Below are 12,783 nucleotides of genomic sequence, written 5' to 3' on the forward strand. Positions count from 1 at the left end.
GCCATTCGGCTGCAGGCTGGCACCCCCGGGAGAGCCAGAGGAGCGAACTGGCAAACGCAGAGCTGGGAGCAAATTGCTCAGCGAGTGGTGCACAGAGGCCAGAGGGGCCGGGTGCAGAGCGCGGATGTGCTGTGTGCGTGCAAGCCCATACCCCTACACACACACACACACACACACACACACACACACACACACCCCGACTGCGCTGGGTCTGAGTCAGCCCCACATCCAAGGGTCTGAATCACTCCGGGGCTGGGAATGTTATTGTTTTAAAACAAACGAGTGATGACAGGAACTAACAGAGGGTTTTTAAAAGCGCGATTCAAAGGGCTCTTGAAAGCTGCTGGAGAATATGAATGAGCCTTTGAAGTGAGAATGCGCCCATTTGTTAAACGGAGAGCGGAGCAGAGCTGGAGGCTCCCACGGCGGACAGGCGGGCAGAGAATCGTGTGTGCGTGTGTGTGTGTGTGTGTGTGTGTGTGTGTGTGTGTTCTAGGCATGCCTGCCTGTCTGCCTCTCCACAGAGGTGGGCTGGGACCGCAGAAGCCAGGGACCAGGGGATGCCAGCCACTCCCCTGGGCACACGCACCTTTCCAACGGCTTGCAGAGCAACGTGCTGACGTGACAGTTGTAAGGAGTGATGGAGAGACGTGCGCATGAGCAGCGTGGAATCGATCTGAGGCTGCAGCATCAGTGGTGACGCGGAGACCGTGGTCCAGGAGGCCTTCTGGGCGGGTCTGTGCTTTCTCTTCGGCCGCCTTTGGTCCTGCCTGGTCTGCCTCCCTGTGGTCCTCACCGTGAGGGTCCACAGCGGGGATGGGACTCCAGGAAGACTCCTCCAAACACTGGCAAGCAACACCCTCCTAAGCTTGAGGCCTTGGGCTTGGGGTAAGGGTGCTAAACATCCTGGCCCCAAACATGCATGATGGTGTCTCTTGAGTCCACAGTGAGGCCTGGACACAAATCCCGGGCGTGCTGACCACGGCCGCCAGGTGCTGGTGGACTCTGAGGGTGGGAGGATGGACTTGGGGCTCCGGGGCTCCGGGCCCCACCGGTCTCCCAGGGGTCAGCCTGCCATGCGGAGGGGCCCAGTGTCTCCATAACCAGCGGGCTGACAGCCTCTCCCCGCGGCACTGTTTACTCCTCCAGCCTTTGAGTCAGCTGCTCCCTGCCGCTGCTCCTCCTTTGCTTGAGTCCATTTCTTAGGCAAAAAAAACCACAAAAGTGTCTTATGGTTTCTGCTCTCTGAGCTCACCGAGAAGCGTTAGCTCCAGGCCAGGGCGTCCTGGGCCCCAGCCGCCGCTGGGTGGCAGGCCCTCCCTGATGGGGACACGCACACGTTTGATTTGGGGGAAGACGTGAACATCGCAGAGCATCTCCTCTGGCATCTTCGCGGTTCTTATTCCCTCTCCCCCTGACGACCTCAGAGTGCCTGTTTCTCGCCTTGTGCCTTGGGATGGGGAAACTGGGACTCAGAAAAGTGACTGTTTGTCCACGACCAGGCCGAGGAGCGGGAGGCGGAGCGCAGACAGGGTGTGGGTGCGGGGACCATGCACCATTGGCACCGTTGGCCTGGAGGACGGGACGCCCAAGGCCCGCCCTGCCAGCAGCTTCCTGTGGGGCTCAGAGCATGCCCCGCCCTCGGGCACAGAGCAGTGCGGGAGGAGCCGGGCTCTGTCTGGCTTGTCCGGCCTGGGCAGGTCTCTAACCGGTCTGAGGGAGGTGGTGGTCCTGTCTGGCTGTGGGGGTGTGTGCAAAGGGAATGAGCATCGTTAAAGCATCTCGAACAGCCCAGAGCCCAGCAGGCGCTCTCTTCCGTGTTGGTCCAGCTGCTGGCTTCTCCCTTGGCCCCACCCCAGCCCCAGAAGGCAGACGGGCTCGGTGATGGGCATGGAGGCCCTCCCCCGCCCCATCTCTCCTTGTCCTTTTGTCCACCCCTCGCCTATGTCACTGCCCCCTCCCTCCCCCCAGCCAGGAGGGAGGAAGGCCTCAGTGGTCCCGGGAGTCCGGAGCCTGGAGGGCACTGTGTCTGCTGAGGGGAGCCGTGGGGAGCTCCTGCTTGGTCGGGAGGTGAGCGTGGCTGCAGAGCGGGGTGACAGCCACCGGACCTGCACCCGCAGCCCGGCGGCCGCACTTCCTCCAGGGAGCTGACCTGGCATAGGATGGAGGAGGTCAGGGCAGGCGGGCGCAGGTTCAGGGATGGGAGGACCGAGCAGCCTGGCAGTGGAGGGGGTCCCACAGGCCCTACCCTGGGTTCCCCTGACGTCAGCCTGACCCAAGTTCAAGTCCGTCCCAGCCACCGTCCACCGGGCAGGTTCCCTGGCTGCCCCTGCTCCTCCCGCCGAGGGGCCTTCCGGCTCTAAAGACCCCGCAGAATCAAAGTAAGCCAGCTAGCGATCACGTGGCTTTGTCTCTGTTCCCCGCAGACGACGTGGCCCCCTACTTCAAGACGGAGCCGGTGCGGACGCAGGTGCACCTGGAGGGGAACCGCCTGGTGCTCACGTGCATGGCCGAGGGCAGCTGGCCGCTGGAGTTCAAGTGGCTGCACAACAGTCGGGAGCTGACCAAGTTCTCCCTGGAGTACAGGCAAGCGCCCCCCTTCCTCCCCTCCCTTCCCTCCCCTCCCCTCCCCTTCTCTTCCCTCCCCTCCCCTCCCCTCCCCTTCCCTTCTCTTCCCTCTCCTTCCTTTCCCTTCTCTTCCCTCTCCTTTCCTCCTCTCCCCTTCCCTTCCCTCCCCTCCCCTCCCCTTCTCTTCCCTCCCCTCCCCTCCCCTTCCCTTCCCTTCCCTTCTCTTCCCTCTCCTTCCTTTCCCTTCCCTTCTCTTCCCTCTCCTTTCCTCCTCTCCCCTTCCCTTTCTTCCCCTCCCTTCCCTCCCCTCCCCTCCCCTTCCCTTCCCTTCTCTTCCCTCTCCTTCCTTTCCCTTCCCTTCTCTTCCCTCTCCTTTCCTCCTCTCCCCTTCCCTTTCCTCCCCTCCCTTCCCTCCCCTCCCCTCCCCTTCCCTTCCCTCCTCTCCCGTCTGCTTCCCTTCCCTTTCTTTCACTTCCTCCCGGCCACGGGGGGCCTGCCACGCCCCGAAAGGGTGCCAGGGTGGGGCCCTGGGCAGGTTGGGGGCGGGGACTCCCCATCCAGTCCCCGCCCTGCCCAAGGGTGAGAAGACGGTGCCCTGCTGAGCCCACAGAGGTAGCTGGGAGGTGGGCCAGGGCTCTGCCTGGACAGAGTGGCCCATGCAGCCGTGGGTGGGCAGAGGCGGTGATGGGGGTGATGGGGGTCAGGGTGCTGTTGCCCTGGCTGTGAGCTGAGCCCTTCCCTCTCCTCCCCACCGAGAAGGACCTGCCTCCGGGCACCGTAGGTGGGGCTGGCTTCCGTAGAGGGGTGCAGCCTGAGGCCGCCTGGGTCAGCAGAGAGGAGCACAGCTATTTGGGGGACCTGTCGAGGGGGGACAGGGAGGTGGCCCGCCCAGGGTCTTCAGGTTACCTCCACTCCCTTCTTATGGCCCCACCTGGAGCCTGGCCTGGGCTGGCCCTCCCCGCCCCAGGACGCTGCCCAGCGGGGACGAAGGAGAAGATGGAGACAGTGCAGGGTCTCAGAGGAGGGTTTGTGGCTGGAAGGGGTCCTGGAGGCAGCTACCCACAGCCCAGCTGGCCCGCAGCCCTCCCGGGCCTCTCTTCCTCTCCTCGCCTCCCCTCCTGTCGGCTCCCAGTGCTGGGGCCCGTGATTAATCCCTGGCCTGGTGTGTGTGTAATTGGTTTTGTTGGGAAACAAGATTGCCTTGCCCTGGGGATGCTGATACAAATCTGCCTCGGGGACGGGAATGCAAATGAGAGGAGGGGGTCTAATTGCTCGGGGAGCTGTCCTTGGGAGGAGAACTCTCCTTCTCTCTGGAAAAGGAGGGAGGCCAGGGCCTGGGTGACTCCCTGCACCGCCCCTGGGTGTGGCCCCTTGGGAAAGGCGGGAGCAGGGGGCCGCCTTCCCCTCTGGCTGGTGAGCGGTGGGCCAGGAGCAGGAGGCCTCCATGGCTGACCACTGGGGGCTTCCGGTCTCCAGGGTGCCCATGAGGCACTGGGGGACCCCCCTCTGAGCAGCCCCGCCATGGTTTTGGGCTGGGGACCAGAGGCACAGCCTGGCCACAGCCTGGCAGCCGCTGTGAGGAGCCCTGCCCCCTCTCCAGTGTGGGACACACCTGAATGGCCCGCAGGTGGCACATGTGGGTGTCCATGGTGCCTGGCGCCTCCCACCTGCCCTGGGCTGCTACCCACAGAGCTGGAGGCGGGGCCTGGGAGGGCAGGTGGTGCTTTACCTGGTTCCCAGCTACTCCTCTGGGGCCTGGGAGCTGTAAGGACCTGGTGACGCAGAAGCAGGCTCCAGCTCAGGGCACGGGGCAGGTTCCCAGCCACGGAATGGGCTTCCTTTGGAAACGGCGGGATGGTCACGGTGACCCTCACCATCATCGGCAGCGAATCAGCTTACAGAACTTAGACGCTACAATGTGCGCGCTGCGATTTCCTCCTTTCCTCCTGCAAGCAGCCCCGTGTCCCCCATTCTACAGATGAGCAAACTGAGGCTCCGAGGGCTTCAGCAATGTGCCCGAGGCCAGACTGTTGAGCCGGGTTTTGACTAGCCCGCATCTGAGCTCCTGAGCTGGGGCTCTTTACCGCTCAGCATTGCCATTTATTGAAGAAGGACCACTGCCTACATGTGTTCCCGAAGCGGTCTCTCTGCCAACTGTGCTCCCGCAGTTCTAGAAAGCACAGCAGGGGAGAAGGCAGATAGGAGCGTGGGTGGGTGGACGTTCTTCAGGGGGCACCAGTGAGCTTCCCCTAGGGCAGGGGTGGGGACCCTTTTTCCTGCCAAGGGCCATTTAGATAGTCATCCCATCCTTCGTGGGCCAAACAGAAGCATCAACCTAAAAACCAGCCTGCTGTGGCATTACCCTGACGCCTTGGCAGGGCCAGACCGTACGCTTGTACAGTCTGTGGGCCAGGTGTTCCCCACCCCTGCACCAGGGGGGCTCGTCCCCAGCCTCCTCGCCCCCAAGAAGGCTGCTGAGGAGTGCTGATAGCCAGGCCTCCCTCGGGGTCTACTCCAGGCCATAGGACACGGTGGGGCAGCCCCACACTGGAGCCACACGGTGGGAACGGAGGGTGGGAGCAGTTAGCAGAGGGGAGGGGGCGGGATAGAAGCCACTGTGTCCCCTTCACCACCCCTGCCCCCAGGGAGGGCCCAGCTCACAGCGGGTGCTTTTTCTTTCTTTCTCTCCTTTTAATTTTGAAAAGTTTCTAATCTTAGAAAAACTGTAAGGATAGCACCATAAATACCTGTATGCATTTTACTGTTCACCAACTGTTAAGATCTTACACCTGCGCTCTCTCTTCTCCCTCCACACACACACACATATGCATGCACTTTTTTGCTGAGTTATTTAAGAATGAGCTGCTCCCAGCCGGTGTGGCTCAGTGATTGAGCTTTGACCCATAAACCTTGGTTCGATTCCCTGCCAAGGCTCATGCCTGGGTTGTGGGCTTGATCCCTATTAGAGGGCGTATCAGAGGCAGCTGATGATGATTCTCTCCTATCATTGACTAGAGGCCCAGTGCATGAAATTCGTGCACAGGTGGGGACCCTAGGCCTGGCCTGCAATCAGGGCTGATCAGGTTCCCCACCTCCTCCTTCCTTCATTCCCTCAGCACCCTGCCATCGCTGGTCGCCCGCCATGTTCCATGCCACCCCATGGTGGTCAGCACACATCATAGTGAGCAATCGAACTCCCGGTCTCTTGGTTGAACTCCTGAGGGGACACTTTGCATATTAGCCTTTTATACATATAAATGTTTCTATCTCTCCCTCTCCCTTCTTCTCTGAAATAATAAAAAACACTTTTTTTTTTTTTTTAATAATAATGAGTTGCAGACAGGATGTCCCTTTTCCCCTAGGTAGGATTGCCAGGTCTGAGCATTATTCTGAAGAACCACCATCCAGTTTTCACCCCAGAGCAACGTCACGCTGATACAGCGCTGCTATCTCACACGGTCCAGATCTCTCCGTGTGTCCCAGTTATGTCCTCCGTGGGTATTTTTAGTGTTGTTTGCTACGGAATCTAACCCGCGCTGCACTCCGCTGCCAAGTCCCTTAGACTTTAGACTCCTTAAGTCCAGAACTGTTCCTCCCGTTTTATCCTCTTTCTCGGCATCGACATTGGGAGTTCAGGCGGGTGTGTCCTCCAGTGCGGATTTGGGACATTAAACCTTTTGGTCTGGGCCGAAACCGGTTTGGCTCAGTGGATAGAGTGCTGGCCTGCAGACTGAAAAGGTCCCAGGTTCGATTCCGGTCAAGGGCATGTGCCTTGGTTGTGGGCACATCCCCAGTAGGGGGTGTGCAGGAGGCAGTTGATCGATGTTTCTAACTCTCTATCCCTTTCTCTTCCTCTCTGTAAAAAAATCAATTATATATATATATTTTAACCTTTTGGTCCGTGGCTCATCCTTGAAGCACCAGTTTCCTTTGCCCCGTTATCGGTGACGGTAGATTTGATTCAGCTGGTCCAGATGACGTCCACCAGGTGACCCCTTTGTGGAAGCATTAAAGCGTGTTCTCCCCGTTGGCGGACAGCTTACGACTGTGCAAATGGTCTCCTCTCCAGGAAGTTCCCATCCAGGTTCCGTATCCACTGGCCTTCTTACCTGGATCGGTTCTTACTGCTTCCTGCCGTTGAGATAAGCCGCTTTTCTATCTCTGCCATTCCTTCTCCCTTAGGGAAGATCTTTTGTGAGGGAAGCTCTGTCCTTTATCACAACTTAGCATCAGCACAAGCTCCTGGGTAACTGTCCCTCCGTGGCGTGTGTTAGCCCAGCCCTGTCATTGTTCACGTGGGCTCACTCACACCGTAGCCCAAACGTGGCCACTGGGGCTTCTTCCCGCTGGCTTCTGGCTCCTGGCTCCTGGCTCCCTTGGACGTGCCCACCTTGGATTTCTTGCAGCTCCTTGCCTTTTTGGCTCAAAAATGTGTTGCCAGTCCAGCTTTTAAATAAATTCATCCTGAAAAGCCCTCGCATAGGAGGTCAGCCAGCTTCCCATCCCGCAGTCCTCCGGCCACCGCTCACTGCCCAGCCTTCCTCGTCTCCCGCTCATTCCTGGCGTGAGGTCAGGTGACCACGTCCAGTTTTCAAGGCAGAAAGATGGCTGCATGCACTCAGACAGGAAGTGCTATGTTCGCCGTCCCCCCCTCCCCCCCCCCCCCCCCCCGCCAAAGGAAAAAGTTTGCATGCATGTCCATCTCCGAAGGTCTTTAACCGCAGTGGGATCTGTAATGGATAGGACTGTGTGTGTGTGTGCACATGTGTGTGTGTGTGCGTGTGCACATGTGTGTGTGGGACACGTCGGCACAAAGGAAATCCTATGCATCCGCCTGAGTACCACATGTAGAGCTTTGGGCCCACGTCCGCCCATGGGAGCAGGTGTGAGTAAATGGACTCTGAGCGTGGGCCACCCGGGCATAGTCATTAGTCCGTGGCTCGGCAGGGCCACTTAGCCACCTGGCTTTGCTTTCTCGCCTGGGATCGGGCACAGGAAGGCCTGCTTTAGAGCTTAGAGGGGGGATTAAACGGTCTCTGAGAGAGCCCCGCCCCTGGCGCAGCAGACAGGCAATAGACGGCACCTGTTGGGATGAAGTGAGATGCCAGGCTTACCGGATTGTGGGACTGATCCGGCGACAGACCCACCAGCACCCACGGGCAGGTGAGCGGATCGGCTCTCAGCTGGTCCCCGCAGCTCTGCTCCCTGTGCCGGCGGCCGCGGCCAGGACCCTGCGTAGCACTCCCCGTGCCCCTTGTTGCCGACCCGGTTTATCCATTTGGAAACCAGCCCGGAAGTTCCCGTTTGGGGCTGTGACTGCTGGGGATACCGCTTGGGTACAAAACAACAGTTAATTCTAAAAGGAGAGATTTGTTTCCCCACGTGGGTGGGGTGGGGCCTGGGGAAACCCTCCCTAAGCTGTGGGCATTGGCCCCACCGCCCTCCCTGCTGGCAGGACAGGCACACCGCCTCCCGGGGCCATTGGCGTGTGGGCGTGTGGGGGGAGGTTGAGCACAATCCTCAGTCAGACATATTTGGTCTAATGTGTTTGCTAGAGTGTGTGTGTGTGTGTGTGTGTTTGTGCGCGCGCGCGTGCTCAGTTCCTTCATAGTCTTGCATGTGTTGGATGGCTGTGAGCATGTAAAGCCTGTGCAAAGCCTGTAGGTGTGTTTGTGTAACTTCCTGGCTTTATGGGATGGTCACTCCCATGAAGGCCAGGCCCTCTGGGTCGCTGCGGGGGACTCTGGCGTCAGACTGCCACCCCACATTCCCACCTCGGCTCCCCATCCCCTGCCCACTCCTCCAGGGCCCATCACCCCACATTGAACCGACTCAGCCTCAATGCATCCATGTCACCCGTCGGGGCTGTGAGGCTGGGGACAGCCTCATAAATGGGGGGGAGAAGGGGGAAAAGGCCGTGGCGATGGAGGAGGGACAGACGGTGGATCGTGCCCTTGTGACCACTTCACAGCAAAGCCATCGACCAGATCATCTTGCCCCGCCCTGAGAACGCCTTCTCCCATCATTATCCTCACACTTAAAACTAACTGGGAATGCCGAGACCGGTTTGGCTCAGTGGATAGAGCATTGGCCTGTGGACTAAAAGATCCCAGGTTCGATTTCGGTCAAGGGCATGTACCTTGATTGTGGGCATATCCCCAGGAGGGGGTGTGCAGGAGACAGCTGATGGATGATTGTCTCTCATTGATGTTTCTAACTCTCAATCCCTCTCCCTTCCTCTCTGTAAAAAATCAATAATATATATATGTTTTAAAACTAACTGGGAAAACCAGTCAGCTAGGCAGATTTCCCACCCCCTTCTCTCTCTCTCTCTCTCTCGCTCGCTCTCTCTCTCTCTCTCTCACACACACACACACACACACACACACACACACACATATATACTCCTCTGCATAATCAGGGCGCACACCCAAAGGAGGTGTATGGAGGGTTGCCGGCTGCCAGGTGTCCTCATACCTCACCTCACAGCACCCCCAGGAGGTGAGCGATATTCCTCTCCTTCGGCAAACTCGGGCCCTGAGCTCAAAGAAGTCCCAGGACTTTCCTGGGGCCATCCTCCGGGCGCCCCCCAGCCCAGGAGCCCAGGACCCAGGGGCCTGGGGCACACGTGAGGGCGTGGGGCCCGTTGAGACTGAGTCCAGCCCCCGAGGCCCAGGCGGCCCCCGCTGGCACGGGGAAGAGCAGGTGTGGGGAGGGGACGAGCCAGGGAGCCCGGCCTGGCGTGCGGCTGGCCCCAGGCTGATGCCCAGCTGTCTCCCGGGGACTGCACAGGCTCAGTGACGGGAGGAGAAGGCACCCGGCGTGTGACAGGCCTGGCGGGCAGCTCAGAGCAGGGGACGCAGACAAAGACGGGGCCGCCTTTGAAATCCTTCAGAGGCGCGGATGAAGGGAGCCTCTGCTTTGTCTCCCGCGGAGCCCCTGGCCTCGCCTTCCGAGGGAGTGGAAGTGAGAGTGGGCGGCAGAGGCGGGGGAGGCAGAGGTGGCTGGCTGCCCGGTGAGCACCGGAGCACGTGCCACGGGAGTGCCAGGCGCCCGGCCAGGCTCTTCCCGGCAGCCATGCTGGAAGCCGGCGCTATTATTGTCTCTGCCTCCGAGCTGGGCGTCTCGGCTCAGAGGGGCTCCGCACCCTGCACAAGGTCACACGGCCGCACAAGGAGTCAGGGTTCAGTCCGGATCGTTCAGACCGGAGCCTGGGACCCGTCCCGGGCTCTGTGGTCCCAGGTCCGTGGCACGGCCGGGGCTCCGCCTTCCGTGGATGGCCCGGTCAGCCTTCTAACGAGCTGCAGGGGGAGCCGTTCGCAGCGAACACGTGAAACTTACCCCGGGCCCTGCCCTGTTGTGCGTGCTTCACGTATGTTAACTCGTGATAACAGACACTCCCCTGCCGGCCACTTCCACTCAGGCTCTCTCTCTCTTTTTTACTAACTTATTTTAGTGTATTTTTATTGATTTCAGAGAGGAAGGGAGAAGGAGAGAGAGATAGAAACATCCAAGGTGAGAGAGAATCGTTGATCAGCTGCCTCCTGTACACCCCTTACTGGGGATGGATCCCACAACCCGAGTACATGCCCTTGAATGGAGTTGAACCTGGGATCCTTTAGTCCTCAGGCCGACGCTCTATCCACTGAGCCAAACCGGCCAGGCTAGGCCCTCATCCTCCATCCCTGCACTGTAACAACCTGCAGCGGTGGCGGCCGGGTGGTGGGGAGTGCGAGGCTCCTGGGTCAGTCCCTCCCCAAGCCCTGAAGCGGCAGAACCCAAGAGAGCCAGGCCTTGCCCTCCGCGAAGGAGATGCGGACATTTACCCACAAGCAGTGAGCTCACAGCCCTGGCAGGGAGGGTCGGAGGGAAGAAGTGGAGGCAGGGCGAGCAGACGCGAGGGGCCAGCTGACCCACAGGGACGCCCAAGGAGCTGGGGAGATGGTACAAGATGACAGGGAGGACAGCGGACGACAGGGAGGACAGCGGACGCCAGGGAGAACATTCTGGGCCACACTCGCAGTCCTTAGGTGGGCAGCCCTTACAGGATCTCCGTCAAGGGAGCTTGAGACCCCCGTACCCTGGTTCCACCACCCCTCGTTCCAGTCTCCTCTCTCGCCGACCCCCTTCGCTCGTGGGCTGAGCCATGCTCTTAGCTGTGGAATACCGTCATGCCTTTGCCCACCTCTCTCCCCACGCCCACTGTCCTTACGTCCCTTTGCTACCTGATCCCCCAAGACTCAGCACCCAGATCCCCCCAACATGAACCCCAGGCCTGCCTGGAATCACTGTAGGCCTTTAGGCAAGTGGCTGAAGCCCCGCCTCAATTGCCAAGTCTATGAAATGGGAACAGTAGCACTGGTAGCTGCCTCCAGGGGGGTCAAGGGTTACAGGATACAAAGTACCAGCAGGGTGTCAGGTCCCCGGAGTCTCTGTGACTCCGAAGATGAAGGAGAGCATCCTTCCTCCTCCCCACAGGGGGCAGGCTCTGCCACCGCGGCTTCCTGGCCCCGGGCTCCTTCCCCCCCTCCAGGGCGGTCCGTCCGGCTCCTCTTCCTCCAGGAAGCCAGGCCCCACCTTCCCGGTTTCCAGCCTCTTCTGAGGTTTGGACGTCTTGTCTGAGAATGGAAGGCTGCGGGTGAGAGCCGAGGCCCAGGAATCGGTTATGATGGGCATAAATTGAATTTTAATAGAGACGTACGTGGCACGGAGCCAGCGTGCGCAGGCAAAGGGAAGGTAGTAATTAAAAGTTAACGAGTCTAGAAATGTGCGGGTCCTCGGGGAGTGATGGGGGAGCGGGGCGGGAGGAGAGGGGCCCCCAGGCAGGCGGAGGAGCCGCAGGAGGAGGGCTGACCTGCCCGCCCCGCCGTGCCGTCTGCAGGAGGGGATGCCGGAGCCTCGGGGACCCTCGGACCACGCCGGGGGCCGCCATGGGGAGCACAGGGGCAGGAGCGGGGTTCCGAAGCCTGGGCACCCAGAACATTGGGGCAGGATCACGCTTTGGTGCAGGGACGGCCCGTGCACCGCAGGCACCCACCCACCCCATGCCCGTCGCCCCCTCCCCCAGGTGTGACAACAAAAAGTGTCTCCGGGCATTGCCAGGGGTGCCCTGGGGGCCCGGTCACTCCACTGAGAGCGAGGCACCAGGGCTCCCACGCTAGACTCTTAGGGGGAGCCGGAGCTGGCCCTCTACGAGCAGGCGGCCCGCCGTGTGGCAATCGGGGGTCTGGCTGGGTCAGGGCCCCTCTTGGGTGTCTCTCCTGCCCCCTTTGACTTTTCGTGACAATCCCACAGACCAGTGGTTGGCATACTGCGGCTCGAGAGCCACCTGTGGCTCTCTGGCCCCTTGAGGTTTTAGCAAAGGCCAGCTTAGGAGTGCCCTAATTGAGTTCATAACAACGTACCTACCTGTATAGTTTAAGTTTAAAAATTTGGCTCTCAAAAGAAATGTCAGTCGTTGTGCTGTTGATATTTGGCTCTGGTGACTGATGAGTTTGCCGACCACTGCCGTAGACGGCTCCTCGGAGTTCATTAGTTGCCCAGAGCAGCTTCAGGGGGCCGGGGTGGAGAGTGAGCAGGCAGGTGTGACACTGTCATTGCACAAAGGAGGACGGAGGCTGGAGGGACGGGGGCCTGGTCCCTGCACGCCGTGAGCCGAAGGAAGGCTGCAGCTCCCGGAGTGAAACCCGGCGCCAGCCTCCTCCGAGCAGTCCTGCCCAGAGCTGCCGGAGGGGTGCGGCCGTGGCGGGAGAACACGGACCTCACTTCCTGTGGCAGCTCCGGCCTGGTCCCCTCGGTGCCCGAGGACGCCTCCTAGCACGGCCTAACCCCCCATCCTGCGCCGGAGGTCCCCCCTGGACCCGAGGGGCAGGCAGGGAGCAGCGAGGGTGCAGCTGGCTCCCGGGGCCTCCGGTGGGCGCTGCCATAATTATGTCAATGAAGACAAATCAGCTCAAAATGTACGGGGACCGCGGGGGGGGGGGGGGGGGAGAGTAGCAGCAAACATCCCTGGCACATGGGCTGCCTTCGTTTCCATAGCAACCTGCTTCCTCACACTCTCATCCGCAGGTCCTGGCTGGAGGAGGGAGAGGGCCCCCTCCTCCCGGGGAAGCGGAGACGGGTGGGGGTGCCCCCTGTCGGGACCCGGGCTGAGGGCAGCGAGGTCTGGGCAGCGCACGCCCGGCCCCGGGCTGGCCCCCTGAAAGAAAACAGCTC

At 60.6% G+C, this 12,783-nt stretch overlaps 1 protein-coding gene across 2 annotated transcripts in view; it reads left to right on the forward strand.

The window, feature by feature from the left end:
- SDK2 (sidekick cell adhesion molecule 2) overlaps positions 1–12,783 on the forward strand; it is a 186,274-nt gene that overhangs the window by 75,536 nt on the left and 97,955 nt on the right. For both annotated transcript variants that reach the window (XM_084862127.1, XM_084862128.1), the window contains exon 2: positions 2,427–2,586. In XM_084862127.1, the coding sequence (XP_084718253.1) occupies positions 2,427–2,586 (160 nt within the window). The remainder of the gene's footprint in view (positions 1–2,426; positions 2,587–12,783) is intronic.

This window comes from Pipistrellus hanaki (assembly GCF_964339955.1).
Source record: "Pipistrellus hanaki genome assembly, chromosome: 16".
Taxonomy (NCBI): Eukaryota; Metazoa; Chordata; class Mammalia; order Chiroptera; family Vespertilionidae; genus Pipistrellus; species Pipistrellus hanaki.